The sequence below is a fragment of the Fukomys damarensis genome, unplaced genomic scaffold, assembly GCF_012274545.1.
Source record: "Fukomys damarensis isolate Sample0158 unplaced genomic scaffold, DMR_v1.0_HiC HiC_scaffold_25, whole genome shotgun sequence".
Taxonomy (NCBI): Eukaryota; Metazoa; Chordata; class Mammalia; order Rodentia; family Bathyergidae; genus Fukomys; species Fukomys damarensis.
In genome coordinates this window covers 17118040-17144644 of record NW_022900937.1, presented here as the reverse complement: position 1 = coordinate 17144644, position 26605 = coordinate 17118040, and the positions used below count along the sequence as shown (strand labels likewise).

Here is a 26605-nt window from a genome sequence, read left to right as displayed (position 1 = left end):
CGCAGCTACAAGCGCGACTCTGTGCTGCGGCCCTTCCCAGCCGCCTACGCCCGCGGCGACTGCAAGGACTTCGAGGCCCTGGTGAGTGTGCCCCGTGTCCCGGACCAGGTGGCTGGGGAACCACTGGTGTCAGCAAACACGCCAAGCCCCGGATTTTCCATTCCCAGCTTGGCCTCGGGGAAGGTTAAGAATTTAACTCCTCTAACACTCTAGTGTTGATACACTCAAGTCACCTGTGTGCGGCTGCTTCCACCTGTCAGTGACAGGTGATTCTTAGGCGTGAAGTGAAGAATTTAATAGTTGCATCGTCCTCCACAAAATTTTCTAGCTGGGAGTGGTGGCATACATTTGTAATCCCAGCACTTGGGAGGCTGAGGCAGGAGGATCCCAGTGAGTTTCAGGCAGCCAGGGCTACCTACATAGTGAGTTCAAGGCCAGCCTGAACTACATAGTGAGACTTTGTCTGAAAACAAAACAAAATGTCTAGCGTGACCAGTGATGGGGTGTTGATCTGAACTAGCTATTTGCTTAGACAGGAAGTTTATCCAGGCCTTCACAAATAATGAGACACCGAAAGTCATTAAAGCATCCAGATGTTGACCTTGAGGTAACATGAGGTCAGTACTTTTATAAACTGTAACACACAGTAGGCATGTGACCCACTACTGCTCTGCTGATTCACAAGACTTTTAATTTCTTATAGAGTTCATGTTAGGGTCAGCATTCCAGATCTCAGTTACCTTTGTCATCCTCATCTTTAGGATTATCTAGAGAAAATATAATTTACCAAAACTGATCGAATTAAATAGAATGTCAAAGGCCAGGGATGTAGCTCAGTGTTGCTGCTCCTCCCTGGCAAGTGCAAGGTCCTGAGTTTGATTCCCAGTACTGGGAAAAAAACAGTAACAAACAAAAAACCCTATCAAAATAGCCTGTATCATTAGACATTTTGAATTAGTAGTCAAAGATTTTTCTCTCAAAAAAATTCCCTCTGGGCCCAGTTGGCTTCTGTGCTGAGCTTGCCAATTACAGAAGGAATAAGTGATTTAAGATTTGTAAAAATTCTTCTAAAGTATTGAAAAAGAAGCTAGCACGACCTTGATGCTAAATCTGAGAAGGTTGATACAAGAAAAGAACATCAGAGGTTGGTGTCATTCATGGGTATAAATGCAAAAATCTGTTTTAGAATATTACAGTAGGTTCTAAAGTTACTGAGTTAAAAAAAAAAGGGTAATTCCATAGTCAGGTGTGATGATGCAGGGCTGAGGCAGGAGGATTGCAAGTTCAAGTCTCACCTGGTTAATTTATTGAGCCTCTGTCTCAAAAAAGGGCTGGGGATGTAGCTCAGAGCAAAGGCTTTTGGCTCAGATCAAGTACTGGAAAGAAACAAAAAAGGAGTAGAGATAATTCGTTATGACCAAGTTTTTATTTTTTTTGAGAAAGGATCTCCCTATGTAGTTGAGACTGACCTGGAACTCTATGTAGCCCAGGCTGGTCTTGTACTCATAGCAATCCTCCTGCCTCAGCCTCTCAAGTGCTGGGATTACAGGCGTGCGCCACCACAACTGGCCTGACCAAGTTGTATTTATCCCAAGAATGCAAAATTAGTTCAACACTAGGAAGTAACTTTTTTCTCTTTTTGGTAGCAGAGGTCAGACTTGGGACCTTGTGCTTTTGAGGCAGGCAGTGGCACCACTAAGCTAAATCCCTAGCCTGAAGGTCAATATCATGAACCCCATCAACAAATTAAGCAAGATATTCAGCATCAACAGATGTTCAGCATCAACTCTGATATTACCAGTGTCGGGTTCTCTCTTTGCTATTATTCCTAGGAGGTTGAGGAACAAAGGCAGAGCCTCCTGGGTTTCCATGGTGCAGCCTAGCCCTGTACAGAGGGTGCCTCAGGCCTGGACTTTCAGGCCTCTCAGGGTCCCGGAAGTTAACATCAGGAAGTTAAGCCAAGCAACTTCCTGTGTGGTTTGTCCTACAAGCTCTGATAATTGCCATAGGGAGTTGGTGACATCCGAAACTGGGGACAAAACTTCCTTCAGTTTTGGCAGCAGATATTTGTGGAGCTCCTCCGACTGCCCAGCTGTGGAGGATGGAGAGTGAAAGATCACAGAGGCAAAGAGAGGACCTAGTTTGGTGGGAGTGGGCTGTGAGCCACTGCCTCTGCCAGCCTCTTGCTTTGATGTTTAGATCTTTACCCTCTGGCAGCGGAAGGCATTGGTGACTTCTAGAAAGTGCACTTCTGAAAGACCCCTGGGTGACAGAGTAAGAGAGGGAGCTGTTCAGGAGTAGATGCAAAGTGAGAGATTGGGGTGGGGGAGATCAAGCTCACCGGAGATAACATCCCACAACAAGGTTGTTTTTTACCTCCATGTAGACCTGAAGGCTCAGCATATTTGCTTCCTGCCCAAGGTCTTCATGGCAGGTCAAATTGGGTTTATTTGATGAATATGCGATACATAAACAGGGAACTGTGGAATTCTTTTGATTTGCTCGTGCTATTTCAAATTTTTTTTTTTTTTTTTTTTTTTTTTTGTACCAGGGATCGAACTTGGGCCCTTTCACTTGTGAGGCAGGCAGAAGAACCACTGAGCTAAATCCCCGGCCCCTTCAACATTTTTTTATAGCAAAACACTTATTGGTACATTTTAGGCATTCGACATTTATTTTTAACCATACAAATCATGTTGAATAGTATTGTTGTAAGAAAGCCAAGATAGCAGTAAAGTAGAAGTGTCCCTGATAGTTGGGCATGTAATCCCATCTGTTCAGGAGGCTGAGGCAGGAAGATCATCAGTTTGAGGCCAGCTTGAATGGCTTAGTCTCAAAATAAAATAAAAAGGCCTTGGGATGTAACTAATGGTAGCCCTTGATAGAGCTCCCCCATCTCGCATTCCTCTCAAAGGTACCATTTGCTAACAGTTACGGGCATGCCCTTCCCGGTCCCCATCAACCCCTAGGAGACCATCAGAGCTCTTGTAGTTCCATACAGCCCCTTCTTTATAGGGATAGGTGGCCTTGCACATGGGACTCCTTGTGCTAGTCCCAGTCAGTCACCCATTCTCGAGGGCCGCTGGAGAAACACAGGCAGATTCTAGCCATGTAGTCTGTTTTCACATTTCCTGTGGGGCACTGTAGATAGGAGAACTGCCCAGGCTGCAGATTCTTGGCTGTCTGTGGCCATGGCTGTCTGTGGCCATGGCTGTAATTACTAGTTTCCCAGAGAAGGCTGTTCACTGAGTTGGGGACACCACCTCTGGGGAGTGTGCATTTTAGCTTTCATTTGTTCTGTTCCATTTGCGGTACTGGGGATTGGATGCAGGGCTCTGTGCATGCTAGGAAGGTGAACTGCCTTTGAGTTGTACCTCTGGTCCGTCCCATCTGTCCATCTGTCTACTCTTCCTTCTTTTTTTTCATACTGGGGATTGAACCCAGAGCTACATTTCCAGCCTATTTTTATTTTTTATTTTGAGACAGGGTCTCTCTCTAAGTTGCCAAATTGCCCAGGCTGGACTAGAACTTGTGCTCCTCTTGCCTCAGCCTCCTAAGTGTGGGCCATTACAAATGTGGGCCATTTTGCATGGCTAGGTTTTATTTTGTCCCAAGTCCCATGAGTTACTCTAATGAAGAATAAGGCTTGGCATCTAGACCTGTATCTGACCCAAAGGTGGACTTCTTGTTTCTCCCGCCCCCTTTACGGGGGATTGAACTCATGACCTTGTGCTTGAGAGGCAGGTGTGGTGCCACTGAGCTTAATCTCTGACCCTCTATTTTGTTTTGTTTAGGTGCTGGGGGATAAACCCAGGGCCCCGCGCATGCTCAGCACGTGCTCTGCTGTTGAGCTACCCCTCCAGCCCCTCACAGGCCAACTTTTAAAGAAGGAGCTCGGTCCCTTCTGGATCATTTTGTGGTTGCCTGGAGAAGGAAATAAATATAACAGTCTTTTATTTTTTAGCCAAAAGCACCTGGAAGTAATGTGAGAGAGTTTTATTACTTCAGCCATTTGAATTTGTTTTTCTCCACACTACACTGAGTTAGCACGCACCTGTATGTAACGCATGTCCTGGTTTCCAGACCTGAGAGCTCTGACGCGAATTACTTTATTGGCCCTTGCTTTCCTGGGGTTATTTTCTCCTCAGCCAAGCCCTTGGCTTCAGGGAGGATCAGGCCTTATCTTGTCACTGTCCCCAGAGTCTAGATCAGCTCTGAGGACCTCATTTTGGTAGTTTTTCTGCATTGAGTCCTCTATTGATTTTACTCGGGGAGCTCGCTGTATCCCCAGTGTCTGGCCTGTGATGACTGAGGAATCAGGTGGGGTAGGATTTCTGAACCTGTTTCTTGGCACAAAGATTGGATAAGTCCTGTCCCTGTCCTGAACTTTTCTCCACGGAACTCTCACGATCTTCCTAACCTCTCAGTGTTATAGCTTCTGTATTGTCCTTGTCAGCATCAGCTGGTCAGGAGTTGTGGGGGTGGCACTCCATTCTTTTGCTCACATGTTAGGCCTTTGAAAGCCTTCTCGGGGGCACCAGTGTGGAGAACTGCTACCAATTCTGATCCTAAGCAGGGTCCTTTTTCCTTCCCCAGATTGTGGAGCCAAAATAAGAATGAGCGCCACTGGGTGTGATGGTGCATGCCTGTAATCCCAGCAAACTGGGAGGCTGAGGCAGGAAGATCAAAAGGGCAATTTAATGAGATCTTATAAAAAATTTTTTTAAAAAGGGCTGGAGATGAAGCTTAATGCAAAGGCTCTAGGTTCAACCCCCAGAGCCACCACCAAAAGAGAGAGATATGATCGTTCCTGTCTGTGAAGGCTTTGCTGGAATCAAGGTGACCACAGGTTCAGGGCAATGACTGGAGACCCCACCAGGGGCTAACAGCAGCTGCCAGTTGAATGTCCCTGCCAATTTCTTTTCTTTCTTTCTTTTTTCGTACCAGGGATCAAACTCAGGACCTTGCACTTTTGAGGCAGGCGGTGGCACCGCTGAGCTAAATCCTCATCCCCGTCCCTGTCTTTTCCTTAACTCAGTGTCCTCAGCTGTAAAGGGGAATGACACAGGTTAGGTAAATTCAGGGCTAATAAACCTTGTATTACCAGTTTTCAGACAGATGCTCCCTGAGTGACCAACCTGCCAACGTGCAGACTGAGTGCTGTTCTGCCCCACAGATTTAACAGGAGGCAGATGCAGGAGGAGTGCAGGAATGGATGTCAAGCTTTGAGTTCCCAGTCAGCATCTGCAGGCCCCGGTGAAGAGACACTGCTCTCTGCAAAAGCAGTTTTGATGCCCCCAACTGCCTCAGAAGGAAACACAGCAGTGTTTTGATGAGTGACCATTTAGGGTCCAGGACCGTGTTGGTCCTTGTCCCTGTGTGGTGGTCCGAACAGTTTCTCATCGAGTTTATTTTTGGAGCTGCTACCATGAGGACATCTGGGCTTTTATGATGTGCCTTTAATTAAAAAAATTTTTTTGATACTGAGAATTGACACCCCCAGTCCTTTTTTTAAAAATAATTTTCATTTTGAGAGAAGTTTTGCTAAATTGATGAGGCTGGGGTCAAATTTGTGATCTTCCTGCCTCAGCCTCCCAGACTGCTGGGAATAAAGATGTGTGCAACCACACTTAGCTGATGTACCTAGTTTGTTGTTGTTGTTTGCTTGTTTGTTACTGGGGAATCGAACTTGGGACCTTTCACTTGCAAGGCAGGCAGCAGAAACCCTGACTAAATCCCCAGCCCTAATGCACCTAGGTTTTGGGGTTAAGATTGTTTAGGAAGGTGTGGGGGTGGGGAAGAATATGTGTCATGGTTTTAATAGTTAACAGGCCCAAGAGTGCACCTGTTCTCTGTCTTGTGGTCTGTGTCAAAAACTCTTTCCTTTGCCTTCTCCCCTGCTCCCACCTAGTTCCAGGCAACCCCTTCCACTCTCCTGAGCTGTGCTTCAGACCTCTTGCCCACCTGGACATTTTCTGTCCCTTCCCCACACACGACCCAGTTCTCCCTATGACAGACAGGCTTGGGCACAATCAGTTGCCATCGTGGTTGTGTTACCTGGAGAGTGGAGCACAAACTCCAGCCACACCTGGTCAGTCTCCCGAGCAGCCTCTTCGAGTCTGACCTGAGTGCTGCTGCTGTCTGATGTTCTCAGGCCATCCCTGAATTTGTCCCTCCCTAGGAGGGCATGGTGGTTGGGAGCGTGCATGGTGGGGTCTGGTCACCTGGCTTCCTATAACTCTACCCCGCCCCCGAAGAGCTGAGTGACCCCAGATGAGGTGCCTAGCACACAAGGCCTCGGATTCCTCACCTTTAAGATAGGTCATTATGAGGTGACACATGTGCAGCGTGGAGCCCTGTGCCTGGCACATGTAAAGGCTCAACAAATAGTGGCTAGGCCGGGGATTTAGCGCAGTGGTTCTGCTGCCTGCCTCGTAAGCACAAGGTCCCGAGTTCGATCCCTGGTACCAAAAAACAAAAACAAACAGTGGCTGTTAACATCTTGCTCTGAACTCTGTGCCAGGCTCCAGGAAAAGTGAAATGCGGTTGATCCTTAGGGATGTTTACCCCAATCAGATTTAAGGTGCTGCCTCAGAGAGTCCCAGGAGCAACGAGGGGATCTGTCATCATTGTTGAGCACAGGGATCCTGGGTGGCCAGTGAAGGCTCGGGGCAGAGACTTGACCTTAAATACTGGCATGTCACACTGGTCACGGGCAGAAGTACAGAGGAGGAAAGACATAGGTTGGGGGTGGGGTGGGGGTTGATGGCAGGAAGTCCTGTTAAGTCAGTGGCCAGACCAGGGCCTTAGTAAGGTATAGTTGTTAGTGTTTTTTTTTTTTTCTTTCTTTTCTTCTTTTTTTGGTGGTAGTGGGGATTGAACCCAGGCCTTTGCTTTGAGCTACATGCCTGGCCCTTTATTTATTTTTTTCCCTTTTTAATTTTGACACGGAGTCTTGCTAAGTCACTAAGTTGCCTTGACCTTGTGATCTTTCTGCCTCAGCCTCCTGGAGTGCTGGGATTACAGGCATGCACCACTGCACCCAGGTTGCTCCATTTAACAAATAAAAATATAGGCCATCTTGTTAAATTTGAATTTCAGATGAACAACAGGTAATCTTCTTAGTATGAGAATGCCCCAGGTCTGGAGATACAACTCAGTGGCTCTAAGCCTGTCTGGCAAGCACAGTTCTGAGTTCAATCCCTGGTATGGGGGCAGGGGTGGGGGAGGAGAATGTATTAAATATTGCATGGGTTATATGTATACTAAAAAAATGTTTATCTGAAATTCATAGTTAAGCGGGCAGACTGTTTTGTCTGGCAACCCTACTTGTGAGCCTGGTCTCCAGAAGGTCCTACTGGGATGTAGACAGGGAAGGATCCTGCTAACATGAGCACAGTGACATGAAAAGTGAAATGGGACGTAAAGGAGGTCAATCGAGGGGTTAGAGTGTGGGCAGAGGCAGGCCAGGAGGGCAGCGTCCAGGTAAGTGTCCCCAGGTAATGCAGGACCCTGCCTGGGCAACGGCAGAGGGAGCGTTGGTTTGGTAGGGGAGCTTGGCTGAGGCCTGGGTACATTTGGGCTTGGGGGGGGCGGCCCTCCCACTTGACTACACTGGGTCCCTGGAGGGGCCTGGCTGGCTTGCTGTCCTCTGTGGGGGTCCCTGTGCCTGAGTCTGGACTGTGGCTAATGGCTATGGATCACACGTAGGATTTGAGAACTGAAGAAGCAGGCGCAGTCATGGTGGGAGAGTGGGCTCAGCTCTCATCCTGAGATAGCAAGTGTGGACTCAGAATAGAAGGAAGGGCCTGGGTGTGGTGTTGCGTCCTGTAATCTCAGCACTCGAGGAGGCTGAGGCAGGAGGATTGCAAGTTTGAGCAAGTGTGGGCACTTAGTGGCTTATTCAGAACCTGTCTCAAAGTAAAAAAATTTAGAAAGGGCTGGGGATGCAGCTCAGTGCAAAGGCCCTGAGTTCAGTCCTTGGTACTGCAAAGAAGGAGGAAGGAAGGAAGAGAAAGAAAGAGAAAAGAAGGCTGGGGAGATCACGATGAGTTTTAGGCTCAGGCTAGTACCTTCCTATTGCTTTGAGCCGTTGTTTAACTTATCCTTCAGTGGGATGCTGTAAGCATCTAGCTCTCTTGCTATCCCACTGTGTGATTGAGGAATCTGAGACACAGGAGCCTGGCAGCACCTAAGGGTCCCCAAGCCTGTAGGGACACAAGAACAAAGGTGTAGCCCCAGCTGCCACTGTCAGCTCCTTGGCTACCTGCTGTGCTTTCACACTTCCCTGCCTCTGCCTGGCAGACTCAGGGCCCAGGGCATCTCCTCTATGAAGTGGTTCTGACGCAACCCCTGTCCTACCCAACAGAAGTCTCACCTTACCCTCAGTGATGTGTATCATCCATTTCAGTTGTGGCAGTAGATACTTTAAAGTCAGGGCCTAGTTAAGGGTCCCTGGGTAACACAAGGACTGGGCTGGGAACGCGTGGCCTGCCCAGCCTGGGGGTGAGGGAAGCAGGTGGAGAGGTAAGCAAGGTGTGTTTTGCACCAACAGATTCCCATGCTCCAGGCAAGGTTTGGCTAAGCCTTTACCCACGCTTGTGAGTGCATGCTCAGAACCACCTGCTGCAGGTTGCCCTGCTGCCCGCCCTCAGACGCAGTACTATTGTACAGCAAATGCAGCCATCGGAACAGGGTGAGGACTAAACAAACTTCATATCAGCTCAGGTCAAGTTTTGTGCCAAGTAAGATTTTTTACAAATCTTTCAGAGTTCAGAGCTTTCAGGGTTAGTTATTATTTGGAAAAGGAAGCAAAGTACTCGATACAGAAGGAGTGAAAATTGCCTGCCTTGCCACTAGAGGGCCTCTGGTCATCACTTCCTCAGGATCCTTGCTAATAAATGTTTTTCCTCATAGCTTGCAGATTCCAGAAAGTTGCCTAGCCTGAAAGAACTGCTCAGATCCTCTGGAGATGAAGACCAGTGGGCCTGGGACCTGGTGAGCTGGATTTTGTCTTCCAAGGTCCTGACAATCCACAGCGCAGGGAAAGCCGAGGTGAGATTTTGGTCCACAGATTCCAAGGGACACAGGGTCTGGGACAGCAGGAGCCCACTGTCTCTGAGACCTCCCTATGCATCAGAATGACCTGGCAGCTGGTTGAAAATGCACATTCCTGGACCTCACCTTGGAGATCCTGATTTACTTTCTCTGTCAGTTTCTGCTGAACAACAGACTACCCCTGCCTGACCTTGAGTGGCTTGAAATGGTAAAAGGAGAAATGCTGATTGTGTCTTGTGATTTTGTGGGTTGCTTGAATTGTTGCAATGGGCCGGGTGATCTAAGGTAACCTCATTCACCTTTCTGGGACCACAGCTGGGGTGGCTACCCTTGTTGGGGCCTTCCTTTTTGTGGCTTTTTGCAAATAGTTGTGCTGTTCTTACTCATGAAATTATTAAAGATGGAATGCAGAAATAGATGGGAAAGTGTTAGGAATATTAGAAGTGATTGCCATTCAGAAGGTGTGGTTCATGCTTCTCAGCTTGCCGTAGGGATAAATGGTGTTGGTGCAAAGCACTCTTGAACCATAAGCTCTAAGCTTGCTTGTACGTTAATATCTCTGTCTTCATGAAACCTGTTGTTCTGGTGAGCAAAATCCACAGGAGTTGAACCCAAGGTTATAGGAGGCCATTTTTGCAGCACATTTTACCAGCTTCTTTTTTATTTGGTACTGGGGATCGATCTCAGGACCTTGTGCTTGCGAGGCAGGTGGCAGCACCACTGAGCTAAATCCTGGCCCACCAGCTTCTTTTTTAATTGGTATGTGTTTGCAGTACATAAGAATCACGTTCATTTTGGGGAATTGGCACATATAGACATTGCATCTTAATCATTTTTGCTTCCCCTTTGCCTTCTTTATGTTTTCAAGTTTGAGAAAATCCAGCAGCTGACCGGTAACCCTCACATACCTGTCCCTGTCCCAGACTTCCTATTTGAGATCGAGTACTTTGACCCAGCCAATGCCAAATTTTATGAGACCAAAGGAGAACGAGACCTAATCTACGCCTTCCATGGTAGCCGCCTAGAAAACTTCCATTCCATCATCCACAATGGCTTGCACTGCCATCTCAACAAGGTGGGGATGCTGGTGAAATGGGGGGCGTGGGGTGTGGGTGATCCAGGCCCTGGGGCTGAATGGGGAAGCGTGAGTTGGGGTGCCTAGGTTTGCTAAAGCCTGGCCACTCAGTGTGGCCTGCAGACTAGCAGTGATACCACTGCCAAGGAGCTTGTGGAAATGCAGGATCTTGGGCCCAGCACTGACATTTTGACTCCTTGATTCACTTAAATTTTGTTTCCCATTTTGGGGAAATTGAACCTAAGGCCCTCACTACCTGCCTAGGTCTTTTTGATGTTTTGTTTTGTTTTTTTTCTTTCATGCTGGGGATCAAACTTAGGACCTTGAGCTTGCGAGGCAGGCTAAATCCTCACTGCCCATGTCTTTCTATATTTTATTTTATTTTATTCTATTTGCAATACTGAGGGTTGGACCCAGGGCCTTTGCACTAAGCTATATCCCCAAACCTTTTTGTTTGTTATGTTAAGACAGGGTCTTGCTAAGTCTCTAAAATGTGCCTGCACCACCATGCTTGGCTTCAGGCTGGATTTAAACTTAGAATCCTCCTGCCTCAGCCTCCCAGAGTGCTGAGATTACAGGTATGCGCCACCATGCTCAGCTCCCACATGCAGTGTGACGAGATGTCCAGGTGTCCCTGTGCCGATTACAGCCTGAGAAGCATAGGTGGTTCCCGTCTTTGCCTATGCATTTAGATTACTTGGAGAGTTTAAAAAAAAAAAAAAAAAATCCCAGGGCCTTGCTTTATCCCAGACAATTAAATCAGACTGTCTGGAAATGGGGCCCAGAGATCAGTAAGCTTCATAAGCCCTCTAGTGACCCCAGTGTGTGACCACCCCAGCTGCTCAGTGCTGTCTGTGGACCAGTGACATCTGTATCACTTGCGGAGTCTTGGGCCCACCGCAGGTGCCCCACAGGGAGGCTGACTTCTGAGAAGCCCTGAGGGGTTGCTCCAGAGTGTCAGCCTGGGAGAACTGAATGTGTGTACCAGAGGCACTGAGGAGAGGGCCTCTCCCTTCTTCCCTGAGCTGCATGCCTCTCATTTTTAGGACTCACAAAGTGCCAGCCTCCCCTTTCTCTGCTGGTACTTTTTGCCACTCAGAAAGGTGTAAGACGAAGACTGGGAATCCCTGTGGCCCTGGGCAAACTGATTTGAGGTCTCTGAGCCTCAGTTTTCCATGTGTAGTACACAACGACTCCATTATTCTCCCCGGGGGAGGATTGGAATAGTTGGTGGGTACCAGGGGTAAGCCTGAGCCAAGGGCCAGTGAAGCAGGGGCTGCTTTTATGGCTGGTACAGAGGGCATCTGGAGTGTGCCCTGTCCAGCAGCATCTGCTTTATTCCAAGGAGCTGGCTGTGCTTCCTGGGTACAGGCTCATTGGGCACAGACTAGGCCCTGAGGCTAGAGAGCCTCTTCTCAGCCCTGCTGCATCAGATTAGTGCTTGTGCATCTTGTTAAGGTTGCCAGGCTTGTTTATTCTGGCTCTCAGTTTAGAATTAGGGCCGGGCTGGTCGGCCTCCACTTCATCTTGCAGCCGGCCCAGAGAAGTCGCTTCAGGTTATAGTCTTGTACACCGCCTTCATTTGAGAGCCCCCAGGAATTTGCTTCTTAGAGGTATCTTCTAAGAGTCGTTAGGTAAAGTGAACCAACCCCTGGCATTCCCTGCCTGGATTTTGGTTCAGGGCTTGCTTGGGAAACCCTATGCCAGTTGCAGCCTTGCATAAGCTGTCCGAGTCTCCGGAAGGTCAAATCAGAGTGGCAGGTATAGACCGAGAACTGCTGCGAGTCAGATGGGAGCCCAGTAGCCTTGGAGAAAATCTGTGTCAGGTTGTTAGGGAAGGAGCTCTCTAAAGGCCAAACAAACTTTTCTCCTGAGCGTCATTTACGGGGTATAGAAATGTGGCGGCCTGGGGCCACCTAATAGGGAATTGCTCAATTCCAGAGCACAAGGATGTACTTGAGTGAGCCCTTCAGGTCCAGCCATCATCTGAAAATACTGACAGTGTGGCTCCCACATAGCAGTTGAGTTTCAGCTTGAATATTAAAGTCTATCCATTGGTCATAGCTCCCAGAGATGTTAAGAGATGGATTCTGAGTCAGTATGTGTAGGTACCAGGATTGATTTATATTGCATTGACCATTGTGGTTGCTTAGGGATGTGTTTGCCAAGCCTTCTGTAGCCTCGGCTTGTAGGTACTTTGCCTGCTGTACTTGTCACAGAGGTGTCATTGGCACCCCCTGAACAGGGAGGTGCCTTCTTGAGTTCTGGACATTTTCTTAGCCAATACCAACATCATTGCAGAGGAAAACTGATCCTGGCTCTCATGTCTGCTTCCTGAATTCAGTTGCAGAGTCTGAGGGACTCATGTCTTTTCCAAGAGATGACTCAGAATACCCTTTCCCGCCAGGTGTGCCGTCCTCCCTGTACACAAGAGTGTGACTTTGCTTTTGCAAGTCTATCTGTGTAACTGTGTTAATGCGTTCCTCTAACAGAAGCGACAACGTATGCTGTAACGTAAGCGCCCGTGGTGTGAGACCCACCCTCATTGTCACCACTGACTCTCATGCCCCAGATATCCCATGCAATGTTTTCTGTATATTATTTAATCTTCACCTACAACCTTATGAAGGACATGCTATGAGCACCATTTTGTGAGGCAGGTGGTGGCATCACTGAGCTGAATCCCCAGCCCGCCATTTTATAGATATAGAAATGGAGACAGTTTAACCTGCCAGGTTGTTGGTGGATTCTACTCGAGGTCTGTTTGGACTCTGATGTCTGTTTTTCTTACTCATCCTTGACCACAAGGAACTGTTACTTTGCCAGGCTAGGTGGCGAAATCCACAATCAGTTAAACAGCTGTCACATGGAATGTGTTCAGTAATAAATCCTATGAGGCTGTCATAGGTTGCTTGATCCTATGTCCTACTGGGAAAAAGGAAGCTTAGAAGTTTTTGTGTTTATTGCTCTGTTGAAGAAAGACCTGTGCCATCTGGCTGTGTCAACTCTCCACTCACACGTTGTGTTTCTTTTCTGTTGGCCTCTGCCCTTGCAGACATCCTTGTTTGGAGAGGGGACCTACCTCACGAGTGACCTGAGCCTGGCCCTCATTTACAGTCCTCACAGCCACGGGTGGCAGCACAGCCTTCTCGGCCCCATCCTCAGCTGTGTGGCTGTGTGCGAGGTCATCGACCATCCAGACGTCAAGTGCCAAGCCAAGAAGAAGGGTGAGTGAGCCCTGGCCTGCTCCAAGCCATAGCCCTCTGTCTGGGGTGCAGCCGGCTCTGGGGAGCAACATCTCATGGTCGAGTGGGCTGGGTCTGGAGTGATGCTGGGTAGGACAGGGCAGGGCCTGATTTCAAGGAGAGAAAGCTCCTTCAAGATGGAAAAGATGGCTTGGTGCAAGGTGATTGTTGGGGAGAACCTGGCGAGGGGGCAGCTGAGAGGAAGGGGCAGCTGAGAGGAAGGGGCAGTCATGGTGGGCCAGGTGGTCAAGGGGAGCTTCAGAACCTGTAATCCCAGCATCCTGGGTGCTGAGGCAGGAAGATCTTAAGTTTGGGGCCAGTCTGAGTTACCTGGCAAGACGAGATAGAGAGAGAGAGAGACAGAGAGAGAGAGAGAGAGAGAGAGAGAATGAAACTTTGGGAAATATTTTAAAATTTATTATTGCTGTTGTTGTTGTTGTTGTTGTTGTTGTTGTTGTATGAGGATTGTACCCAAGGTCTTTGCACTGAACTACATCCTTAACCCTTATGTATTTTTTATTTTTTTAAATTTTGAGACAAAGTCTCACTAAGTTGCCTAGGCTGGGCTCAAACTTGCAATCCTCCTGCCTCAGCTCCCAGAGTGCTGGGGTTATAGGTGTGTGCCATAGTACCCAGCAGGATTTGACAAACGAAAGTGTGTGTGAGGTATGGGCATGGGCTCCTTGGGGGTCAGAAGGAGGTCTTGCTTATTCTTGGGCGCCTGGTGTCAGTGGAGTGTGGTTTACACCTGACACTCAGTAAGCATTTGGTAAACTAAAGGGAAGGACACGGAGTCCAGACATGCTGGAGCCCCCTGGGGACATGAGGGGCAACTGAGGCCACAGGGAGTAGATCCCAGGCACTGCAGGGAACATAACTGGCTGCCACCTCACTGCACAGCCCCGATGTGTCCCGTGGACTCTGCCCTGTGACTCCCTCTGTGTTCCCTCTTCCAAGGCAGAAGAGTCATGGAGCTGTCATTCAGTTTCCAAAACTCGCCTCTCAGTTTTACTAAGAAAAGGACACTTCAGAAAACTGACTGTTCTGGCCTCTAATGTAAAACAACTGGAATCCTGAGCAATGGGACCAGGTCTGACACCACCCTCCCAAACCAGATGGCGTGGATATTTATTTGCAATTGTAATTCTTAGGAAGTTTGCAAACTGTGACATTAAACATCAAAACCAAACCTTGTGGCCTCTGCTGGCACACAGCTCTGGCCTGGCACCCCATCCTTGGTAAAGCTTTTTCTTGTTATTAAAAAAAGTTTTTTCTGGTTTTGAAAGAAATCTTGGTAGGAAGGATGGAAGATAAGTGTATTAAGAAGCTCATATCTAGCATGGTTTATTCAGAATGCTTACTAAGGGCCTTGCTTCAGATTGTCCTCTTCCCAGTCCCAGAGATGTTTTTGTTTTTTGTTTTTGATTTTGTTTTGGTTATAGTGGTATGACTATCAATTTGTCTCCTCTGCTTTCTCCATTCAGTTGTTTTGTTATCTTCCTTGGATCTTTTCTGTTTTTCTATTTCTTTATCCCTCCTCTCATTTGTTTCTCTGCCTACCAGATTGTCCTGCTTGTTTGTTTGATTTCAGTACCAGAGATTGAACCCAGGGCATTTGCTATATCCCCTTCCCTTTTTATTTTTTTCTTTAGAGACAGGATCTTGTTAAGTTGTTAAGTTTCCCAGGCTGGGCTCAAACTTGTGGTCCTCTTGCCTCAGCTTCCCAGAGTATTAGGATTATAGGTATGTGTCACTGCACCAGGCCAAGATTCTCCTGTTTTTAGTGCTGTTTTGTATACTCACACAGGCGCATTCCTCAACCTACCAGGGTTTTTATATCTTTATGACCAGGAGGAGTCTTAACTCATTTCTATGCCTAATTTGCTTCTTTAGTTCTTTTATTTCCCTCCCAGTAAATGTGTGCTTTCCTCTTCTTATTCAGATTCCAAGGAGATAGACCGCAGAAGAGCGAGAATCAAGCATAGCGAAGGAGGAGATATACCTCCTAAGTACTTCGTGGTCACCAATAACCAGCTCCTGCGAGTGAAGTACCTGCTGGTGTATTCGCTGAAGCAACCCAAGAGGTCAGATGGTGATCCTGGGGCTGGGTGTAGCTCAGAGGGAGAGCCATGCCTAGCAAGTGTGAGTCCCTGCCTGGGTTTGATCCCCAGCCCTGCAGAAAAAAAAAAAAAAAGAAAAGAGATGATCCTTGCCCAAAATTGAGGAGACCAACTAGAGCCCATGTTCAGGAAATTGATTTCTTTGTTTCAGTCTTGATTTTACCCCAGCCTTAGGCCTCCATGGCCTGGAAGGTAGATAGAGCACTGTGAGACCGTATATTGTCATGAAGAATATAAAAGGAGAGGGCCGGGGATTTAGCTCAGCGGTTCGGTGGCCTGCCTCGCAAGTGCAAGGACCCAAGTTCTATCCCTGGTACCAAAAAAAAAAAAAAGAATATAAAAGGATTTTAGATATGTCTTTTTTTGATGACTGAAGGAAGCCACATCGGCAGCCCCTTAGCCCCTGGGCCTTTGATTATGGTCAGAAACCCACCGATGAGCTAGAACTGAGAGGCAGGATGGTGACTGGACGTGGGCTAAGATTGTGTGTACCCTGCTCAGTTGCTTCCCACAGTGGCTGCTGAATCACTGCCCATTCCTCTGTGGACCTGAGATGCTTCATCTTTACCTTTAAAATGAGGTGCTTAAAAATGCATATATATAACATATATAAAATATAATATATAAAAATGTTATATATATTATAATAAAAATAAAATAAGGTGCTGTGCTGGGGTGTGGCTGAATGCTTGCTTAGTGTGCATGAAGCTGTGGGCTTCATTGCCAACACTGCAAAGAGTAAATAAGCTGGGCTTTGTTGTGCACGCCTGTAATCCAAGTATTCAGGAGACTGAGGCAGGGCGATTGGGAGTTCAAGGCCAGCCTGGATTACGTAATAGATCCTATCTACTATGATACTATGACCCTGTCTACTTAAGACCCTGTCTCAATAGATAAATAAAATGAAAATTGACCCCAGCACCGACGAGGGCCTTCAGCTCCAAAGAACCATGGCGGATGCCCTAGTGCTACCCCAGCAGTGTGGTACTGGGAGGATGTGCAGGGTTCTCAGGGTTGGAGATCACTTGGAGATCTTGTTGCATTGTAGGCACCCATGGTAGAGCTTCCTGTGCAGATGTACAGCAGGTAAACAGCCATGACAGGAAAAGGGGACACTTTTAGTAATGTCACTCCTACTTTTACACACCGGTGGTTTCCATGGTTCTAGATTTCCTAAACCAGTAAAATCTGCCCCTACCTTAATTCAGAAATCTACATAGGTTCCCAAGTCTGGGAACATTATCCTTTGGTTATACATCATCTGGCTTTTTCCACTTCAAAATTCCATTTCTTTCTCATTTTCTCCTGGAGTGTGTCTTTTGTGGATGGTTTAGAACATCTTCTAGTGGGCCGAATAGGATTTTTCCAGGTCAGGTAAATATGTGTACATATCTGAAAGTAAAAAGACTTTTGCTCAGTAACCTGCTGACATTTTGGTAGAGACCCTGAGCAGGTAATTCTTCTAGATTCCAAAGTCTACATGGGTTGTAAAAGATAAAAGAGGAGCCAGGTGTGGCAGTTCATCCTGTTACCTCAGCTACTTGGAAGGGCTGAGTCAGGGGGGTTGCAAGTTCCAGGCCAGTCTAGGTGGCTTAGTGAGATCATGTCTCCAAAAGAAAAATAAAAAGAGCTGTGGACATAGCTCAGTGGTAGAGTACTCCTGGGTTCCATTCCTAGTACTGGTGGAGGGTGAGCTCATTGCATAGCTGTCTTTGTGCATTTAGAAATTGTTCCATTGAAAGGCATGTGGTGCCAGGGCAAAGAGCCCCACATTTTTCAAGCAAAGAAGCATGAAGCTTGCCGCATGGCTCACTCAGAGGGTGAAATTCATCATTTCATCTACTCTGAGCCAGAGCTTGTTGCACACATTAAAAAAAAAAAATGTTTTGCTCTTGTTGCCGACATCACTTGTTTTCTCCTCACGCAGGGCTTCCAGCCAGCTGTCCTGGGTTTCCAGTCATTGGTTTGTGGTCATGATGTCCCTGTACCTGCTGCTGCTGCTCATTGTGAGTGTCATCAACTCCTCTGCTTTCCAACACTTTTGGAATCGTGCAAAGAGATAATCTTTCCAGGGCGTGGTGTGGGGGCCACCTTAGCCACATGCCTTATGGTAGTTTGTTCTCTACCTTCTGTGCCTCACATCCAGCCAGGTTGAGCCTAGGGGACAGTTGGGGGACCACAGGACAATTTTCTGTATGCCATAAATGTACTGATTGCCTTTGATAATGCTCCCAGCTACACTCTGGTCAGTGAGGACCCCCGGCTCCTTCCTCAAGGGCCCTACGGAGCTGGCTCTTCAGCCATGGCCAAAGGAAAAGTCCCGCTGCATTTAAAAACAAAACGTCCAGTGTCAGTGGTGCAGCATGTTTACAGTCACTCCTGGCAGAGGTCGCCCTCTCTAATGCCTTCTGGAAGGCAGGACACATGGAGCGGGGACTATAAATCACTAGGCGGTTGCCTTGTTTTGACTCAAGACACCGAAGAGGGACAGTCCTGTTTCTCATAACGAAATCAGTGGGATTATTTTTGGATTCCATCAGTTTTTGTATGTGAGTGCAAAACATTTTCACAGTTTTCTCAAATCAACAAACAGCCTCCAGCTACAGCTGGATCTTCCCTCCCTGAACCATGGATGAGAATGGAAAGTCAGCCGCCTGATTTTAAAAAAACAAAACAAAACAACAACAACAAAAAAAACAGACTCAACAATGAGCAACTCCAGTTGTATTTTTCTAAAAATTACCAACTGCTAATTACAGCTGAAATGGAACCCAATGTTTGTTTTCTGATTTTTTAAAAAAATAGCTGCTTGACAAATTAGTCTTTGTGAGCGGAGTAAAAGGGGGAACTTTCTAACCCTAGAACACCATTTGGCTAGGATCCACAGCCTCTTTACTGGCTGTGTTTTAGAGAGAGAGATTGCTGAGCCACAGGCTCGCTGCTGTTCTCCTTCTCACGAAGCTGCCTTGATCGTGGCCTGCCAGCCACAAGTGCCACACTGCTGGCCTCTGGGGCAGAACGTGCCACAGCCATGGACGGTGCCTCCTTCAGGGAAGTTGTGGTCCTGTGGACACAGCCCGGCTTGGCATTCTTCAGCCTTTTCTCCCTGCTGGGTTTCAGCCCTGATGGATTCCTGTCCGGCGTGGGGATGGGGTTTTTAGAAAGAAGGGGGAAATCATTTTTTTTCTGTAATTGGTGAAGTTGTAAAAAATCCACTGTCATGGTTTTTACATTGAATATTGGAACATTTAAAGAAATAATAAAGGTATTTTCCTAATTACCAAGTAGTCTTTGTGACCACTGTCAGCCTCTCTCTGTCTGCTGTGTATGCACTGTGGTTAAAAATCTTATCCTCTCGTTCCTTGTTCATGGTGGACATGTGCTAGGTATCTAGTGGGGGGGATTTCTGTTCATTGAGCTCCCAAATAGGAGCACCTACTGTGTGCTAGGCACTAGAGACACAGCAGGATCAGAGCCCCTGCACTCTCGGAGCTGACATTCGCAGGGTGGGCAAGTGCACAAGGGTCTTGAGAGTGAGGTTGGCATGACAATGGCATCATAAAGGCATCTTGGGACCATTGGCACAGAGACCTGATGTGATCTGGGATTGGGAATATGGAGCCAACACATGTAGCACATTTGTACTGATTTTCACAACAGTCCTTGCCCACTCTGCTTAAGAGACAAGGAATTGAAAGTATAATAGCTCACCCAAGGTTTTTTTTTTTGGCACCAGGGATTGAATTCAGGTCCCTGTACTTGCAAGGCAGGCAGCAGAACCACTGAACTAAATCCCTGGGCCTTATCCAAGGTTTTATGGCTCAGAAGTGCAGAGCTGGGAGTTGAACCCAGCACAGATGGGTTTCAGTGTCCATTTCTTTTTTTTTTTTTTTTTTTTTTTTTTTTTTTTTTGGTACCAGGGATCGAACACGGGTCATTGCACTTGAGAGGCCGGTGGTGGAACCACTGAGCTAAATCCCCGGCCCTCAGTGTCCATTTCTTAACCAACTCCTATACCCCACTCCATTTCCCAAAAGGGTGACATTTACCTGCAGCGTAGAAGAGGAATCCTGCCAGGCATTTATAATTCCACCACTCAGGAAGCTGAGGCAGGAGGATCACCGTGACTTCAAGCCCAGCCTGGACTACATAGTAAGGCCCCCCCCCAAAAAAAATATTATTTTAAGATAGGGGAGGGAAGAAAAATGTTTTAGGCAATGGGAACAGCACATGCAAAGACTTGGAGTTGTTGAAGAAGCTAAACAGTAAAAGGGTTGTGGAGAAAGGCAGCGTGAGAAACCGGACTACAGATACTGGCGGAGGCCAAGTCCTGAAGACCTTAAAAGCTATGGGCCAGGGAAAACATTAAGAGGATTTATGCAAGGAAGATGACATTCAGCTTTCTGAAAAATCACTCTGGCTGCTGGTTGGAGCACGGATTTAGGATTATCCTGAGGATTAGAAGATCTGGTAGGATGGGGCCTGGCACAGAGTAAATAGTTGAGATGCACCTTGTGGTCTGCATTGTTGTTTTTTGTTTTTAATGGCACTACTGAGCAGGAACCATGTAAAGGGGACAGAGTGGCTGAGTCCAGAGAGATAGGAGGAAACCAAAAGTGTCACAGAAGCCAGAAAGAGGAGGTGGACAAGCAGCGTTAGTGCTGCCGAGAAATCAGGATTTTACCCGTGGAGCCTCTATTGGGTTTATTGCTGGTGTTTTGTTGCTGGTATTGATGACAAATTTGGCAGGAGTGGTTTCAATATGGGACAAGACCACATGGCTGTGTCGCTTGGGCACAGTATCTGCCAGGTCTCAATTCATCAAGATTATGAAGCCCTGCTTTGGCCTGAATCTGGTCTTGTTCAGGCAGTGTTTATCTCAGACCTAGCCCCCTCTTTTTCCTGTCTTTCCTGTTCCCTCCCTCCCAAAAAAGAGAAAAAAATGATACTATGATACCTGATGTGATTGTGGGGACAGGAGGGTAAATAAAGAAGATCCTGCCCTCCAGGAGATCCAGACCTGTGGAGGGTCATCCCACAGGGCCTTGTGACAACGGGGAAGGAAATTGCTAGAGCTGGGGGAGGTAGAGTGGGCAGGAAGGAAGATGAGGGCAGAGCTCATTCTCACCCCCATGGGTCCTGGGCCTTTCTGTCTTTGTATCCCTCTTTCCTCTGTAAGAAAATATTTAAAATTATATTTTGCAACTTCATTGGTAAACGCAGAAAACTGAAAATATTTTCTTCCACTTAACATTGATTTTTTTTTTTTTGTATCAGGAATTGAACTTGAGGCCTCATACCTGCCAGGCAAGTGCTGTGCTGCTGAGCTACATCCCTGGCTCTGATTTTTTTTTTCCGATTTCCAAAGAAATCAGGCACTGTGCCTGCTTTGTCTAATGGATGAGTCAGCCTTAGACCTCTGACTACCTGGGAGTGAGGGTCAGAAAGGAAGAAACCCTTGAGGAGACTTGGCTCTATGTTGCACCAATTCCAAATCTAAGGCGGATCCCATAGGCCCATCAGCCCTAGGCAAGGACAAGTATGGGGGTGCTGGGATTTGGGGGCTCAGGAGGCTGGCAGTAGGGCCTCCTTGGGGGTGGAGGAAGCGCTCTCTTCGATGGCAGAGGTACCCAGAGACGAGGAGCTTCAGAAGGAAGTTGGAGTCACCTTACACTGGGGCCTGTATCTTGTGAGAAGTGACCTTTGACCTTTTCACTAATGCCATTGTGTGGCGGGACAGCTTTGGGAGCGGTGGTGAGCGGGACTGTCATAGGCGAGGTGCCTGCTGGGAAGGGCCTTGAAACCTTGAAGCAGCCAGAGGTGGGTTTTTTTCCCTCCTCAGGATTTGAGCTGAGTGTACTCGTGTGGATGAGAGAGCTGGAGAAGGCAACGTGATTCACTGTCACTTCTGATTAATTCCTTTCATTAAGCACTGATTGCCCTGAAAGCTGGGAGGGGGTGGGGAGCTGGTGATTGAAAGAGCCCAGTTCAGATCTTTCATTTTAGAATGTGGCCCCATCACATCTGAGCCCATCCACTGCTAAGCTCGGGAGGTTTGCGTCGGCATGGAATCCATCACATCGCCCTCCCCACCTCCCCATTGCCGTGGTGATTCTTAGGCCCTGGGGCTGAAACACAAACACAGGGCCACACCCCTCCCCACCCCCTGCGAAGCCCACTTCCCTCCCTTCCTCCCTCAGCCACCATCCCTCCTCCACACCCCACCTCCTGAATTTTCCATCTCTCAGCCTTTGTTTGTTTTTCCTTTATCTGTGTCCATCCCCTCCCCCCATGGGTTTCTGTTTATTTCCAAACTGTCTGGGGCCCTGCACCAAGGAGATGGACCTGGGCTGCCTCTAGCCCTGATCTGGTTAGAATAAGCCCCTCTCCAACCTGACATTTTGGAACAACCAGAACAAATCAGGACATTCTGCAGCAAGACAGAAGCCACCGTCTCCACCCGCTCTGCTGGCGCCTTTGTCCACCTGGAAGGGGTTTTTTTGAAAATTTCCAGTGTTCTGCTGGAGGGAGAATGGAGGGGAAGCAGCTTATACTGAAGCCTCAATACCAGCCCCTGGGCTATGCTTTGCTTATGTTAAGAGTCAGCGGTGACAAAAACAAATACAAAACAAAAAGAGTGGTGAAATTGATACTTCCTGCATTAAAATTGAACTGCAAATCTCCTGAGAGCAGGGCCTCGGTCTTCTCTTATAGCCACCTGTCAGAGTTGTGGTGGGTACTCAAAACAAGTTTGCTGAGTGAATAAATGGCCAAAAAAGGTGCAAGAAATTTCCTGTCGCAGCCGAGGGCAGTGGGACGTTTGTCAGCCAAAGGGGCTTGAAGTTGGACTGGACTGGAAAATGCACAGGAAAATGTGGGCAGGTGAGGGTTTCAGGCTGTTGCTTGATTTCAGGGAGTTCTGTCTTCTCTTTAAAGTATAAACGGTTCTGAGAGATTGATGTGATGCTTATTCACACACATGTGTAAAGGACTAATAGCAAAATATTTCCCAAGAACAGGTTTTAGGATTGGGGGGGATGGTGGCCAAAGAAAGAAATAATTTGGAGATTCAAGGGCAAAAGGAGCTTTTGATCCTGTCAGAGGGTGAGGCCACTGGAACCAAATTTTGCTTTATCCTTGTTTGGCCAAGGGAAGACCCCAGTGAAAATAACAGTGGTGACATCAGCCAGGTCAGTCAAACTGCCCACCACTGGGGCAGACAGGTGACAGGGCTGGTCTGAGTTCCTGGAAGCAGAGCTTGCAGATGGGCTTAGGGAGGTAGTTTTGCTGGGCCAGGGATTTTGTTCAGTGGTTCTTCTGCCTGCCTCACAAGTGCAAGTTCCTGAGTTCAATACCTGGTACACACACACACACACACACACACACACACACACACGGTGAAGTTTTGCTATTTTTGATCAAGTTGTCTCTGCCCCACATGGGTCCATAGTAACATGTTGCCAAGCAAAGATTGTAGGAATTTAAAACTAGCACATTATAAGACTTAAAGTCTCACTTCCACTCCATGGAGCGTGAACAGCCGAAAGGGCCTCCACGATGCTGAGTCCTATAGCCCAACGATGGCTCTGGAGGCAAGACCCAGGGCCTTACTTCTGAAAGCTGTGAACAGCCAAAAAGGCCTCCACGATGCTGGGCCCTAACACCCAGCCAGGCTCCAGGAGCTCAACTGAGAAATGAGAAACCCAGGAGGGAACACACCAGGCTGGATGGTAAATAGACCTTTATTAGTCTGGCCAGACGGCACTGGCACTCCCGGGGCCAGGTAGCTCAGAGAGGCAACTGCTCAGGGGCTGAGGTACTTTTTATAAGGTTTTTCTAAACAGGGAATTCACAGAACAAGACTGCAATCACATTGCTTATCTTATGCTGGGAGGGGGTGTTCTACGGTCACCTTTTGTCATACCGTTTGCCCCTGGGCAGGCTGTTAGCCAAGTTAGCAATTAGCATATGGAGAAGCGCAGTCTGGCCTATTAGCATGGAGTCACTTTAGTTTATTCAAGTCTTACACGACTCCAGCTATGCATTCTGTGGGTACAACAGTGCTTGGGCTCAGGGATTGTGTCAGACATGGGCATGTGACCCAATCACACACTAGAATCTTGATAAAATGAACCCCAGTTTTTGCTGGGGTTCCTAGGAGACTTGCTTTTCCATTGGTCCTGGATAGGAGAGGCTAGCCTTTCTGCTGCCATGTGACATTTTAGAGTGACCACAACATGGCAGGAGGTGAGGCCACTAAATCCTAGGACACTGTTTTTTTTGTATCGGGGATTGAACTCAGGTCCTTGTGCTTGTGAGGCAGGTGGCAAAAACCACTGAGCTATCTCCCTGGCCCATAAATTCCTTTTTATTTAACAGTTGAATCTGGGTCTTGTGGAGAATAAGAAGGAGAGATCTTAACTGATGCCCCTTGCCATCCTGCAGCAGCATGGCACCTTCTGTCAATGTGTCACTAACTATAGAAAGGTGTGACGTCCAAGCTGCCGAGTCTGGATGGGTGAAGTTTGAGTGTCCTGGCCCCTGGACTGTCCCCACGAGGTGCTCAAACCTGTGCCAGGTGAGAGATGTGCAAAGTACACAGAAAGCCAGAGCATTTTGTTCTGGGGGCTTCTGCAGCCTTGGTGCCTACTTGGATCAGCTTGGGCTCCCTCCAGAAAGTGCTTCCTGCCAAGGAAACCCCATGGTATTCTGAGGCCTGGATGTAGCTCTATACAGATGTGATAGGGTGGGGTTCTAGGTTCACAGAGGAGTCTGGAAGAATGGAGGCCAGGCTGTAGCCACTGGAGAAGGGGTGAGGGACAAGGACCCTACCACTGACCAAGTGCCTCCTGTGTGGTGCACATAGTGAAAGAGTTAACACTCACAGTATCCCTGCAAGGACGACATTGTAGAAGAAACAGATTTGGTAAAATTATTTTTCCAGGGGAAAAGGCCAGAAAGAGTCAGGACCAGAGCCAGTCCCAGAACTGGAACAGCAGCAAGACGGGCAGCACAACGCCATAGCTCTTACAGGGGCTGAGAGAACAAAAGGGAGCTCAGCAGGTGCCATCAGGGAGGCTGGAGTGCCAGCACCAGACCCAAGGCCTTTTCAGGCTGAGGCCATCAGCTCTGCTTTGTTTTATAGACAGGGGGCACCTACAGTGCAAGAAATGGGTCCCATGATAGGTCTCCCCGGATTTCTACTCTCAAACCCAGGGCCTTGGGCTCAGCTCTGGTCACCTATACAGCCCTGTCCCCACAGACCCAGCAGCTGAACCCAGAGACACCCACTGCACTGGATGTGGGGCAGGCAGGTGACGCCCCTCCCTCCCACCATTGCTGCCTGCTCTCAGCTCCAAACGCCAGCCTGCTCTGATTGTGATTTCTTCAAGATGGAGCATCCAGGAGCTATCAGCTGCCAAATCCTCCTGATTGTCCGAGATGTTCCCGACATCCAGAATAAACAGTCTCTCCTGTCTGGCCAGTTGTGCTGAGCGGCATTCCTGTCTTGGCCCATTTGGCTGGTGAGGCTACAGCCTGTGTCTACCTCCAGCAGAGGCCTGGGGGACCTGGTGAGGGGTGGAGGGACAGAGGAAGTCACTGTGTGTCTCTAGTCTGGGCAGGATAGTCTCTTCTCTGAGCCCCTATTTCATTTCTGTCCCAAACACCATAGCTTCAAGCCACTCCCAGCACAGACCCTGAATTTTGTGATGTGCCAGGGAATGTGCCCCTGTCCCTGGGATCAATCCCCTTTACCTGTGTCCAGGTAAAGCTACCTGTGAGATTCTAGCTAGATCTGAAGTTGTGACACCAAAAGTGGCTCGTTTTACTCAAATAAACACAGAGTTGAGGCTGAAGGGGGACTAGAACCCTGGCCTGTGATTCCTGTGGCCTCAGAATACTGTGACCACAGTGACGTCAGGGGCTCTTAGGAGAGGAGCTGCCCATGTTTTTGGAGAGGAGCAGGGTGTTTTCATCTGGGCCTGTTTTGCAGATCAGGCTGGGCCATTTCCTGAGGAAGCAAGGCCCCTGGAAAGCACCATCCCCTGGGTGCTTCTAAATCATCCTGTCATGAGCAGAGCTGGGGCAGCGGGGCCTGAGCACAGCTCTGCTGCTGTCCAGAGTCCATCACCTGGCCTGGCCAGGCCACAGGAGGTGGCCGGTGACCTGGGGCAGGGTCCTCAGGAGGGGAACAGCCCCAACATACACCATCTGCTTCTCTGTGGAGGACTGGCCTTGAACAGCGGGGGAGGAGAGCGCAGGCTCCCCAGCCAGTCTGTAGCAGGAAATCGCAGACTGACGGGGAGGGAGGCAGACAGCGTGGGAGCCCCAGGCAGACCAGGGGTCTCTGTGGGCAGGTATCTCACTCCCATCTGTCTCAGACCTAACAGCTTTGCTTTTGTCGACAGAGTGGTCATTATGACTCAAGTGGTATGGGCGGCTGCATTTTGGTTGGATACAGTTTCCCTGTGGGAACTGTGTGCTCCTGTGTGCCTGCATTTCTGGATCAGCTGTGAATGTGGGTATTTTCTTTTTTTTCAGTTAAGGTCTGGCTATATAGTACAGACTGGTCTTGAACTCGCTATAATGTAGCCCAGGCTGGCCTCGAACTGATGGCATTCCTCCTGCCTCAGCCTTCAGAGTGCTGGCACTATAGGCATGCATCACCACCCATGGCTGAAGATAGGTATTTTTGAAGGAAAGGTCTTTGCAGAGATGAATGGGTCTATACCTGTGTATGTGTTATAGAAACACACTTGTCAGTGTATACTTTAGGTGCAGCTATGAGTTTGTCTTTCTAGACAAAAGCTTGTGTGTATCTGGGAGTGTACATATTTGTTGGTAATATGTCCATGAGTTTCTGAAAGCATGCATACATTTCTATTATGTACAACCATCCACTTATTCATTGATTCATTCATAAAGTGCCCGGCACACATACTCAACAGGTATCTTTAAAGTATGTGCTCTGTGCCTAACATTGCCCTGGCACTAGGAATTTAGAGAGGGATCTTTGGCCATTGTGGGGCCGTAGTGTGGCCATCTAAAGTGTGAGCCTAGTGCTAGGGTCCTTTCTTGCATGTTTCCTTGGGGCAACGGAACTGGGG

At 48.1% G+C, this 26605-nt stretch overlaps 1 protein-coding gene and 1 long non-coding RNA gene across 2 annotated transcripts in view; both read left to right on the top strand.

Moving 5' to 3' along the window:
* Parp16 (poly(ADP-ribose) polymerase family member 16) overlaps positions 1-20786 on the top strand; it is a 21963-nt gene extending 1177 nt beyond the window's left edge. The window contains exons 2-9 of the mRNA XM_010641286.1: positions 6-81; positions 8917-9054; positions 9926-10132; positions 13188-13359; positions 15320-15461; positions 17425-17503; positions 19535-19649; positions 20775-20786. Coding sequence (XP_010639588.1) covers positions 6-81; positions 8917-9054; positions 9926-10132; positions 13188-13359; positions 15320-15461; positions 17425-17503; positions 19535-19624 — 904 coding nt within the window. The 3' untranslated portion in view covers positions 19625-19649; positions 20775-20786. The remainder of the gene's footprint in view (positions 1-5; positions 82-8916; positions 9055-9925; positions 10133-13187; positions 13360-15319; positions 15462-17424; positions 17504-19534; positions 19650-20774) is intronic.
* A 540-nt stretch (positions 20787-21326) lies between these two features.
* On the top strand, positions 21327-24831 carry LOC104874166. The gene is made up of 3 exons (XR_783671.2): positions 21327-22379; positions 23943-24075; positions 24760-24831. It is a non-coding gene; the product is annotated as an uncharacterized LOC104874166 (long non-coding RNA).
* Positions 24832-26605: the final 1774 nt, after the last annotated feature.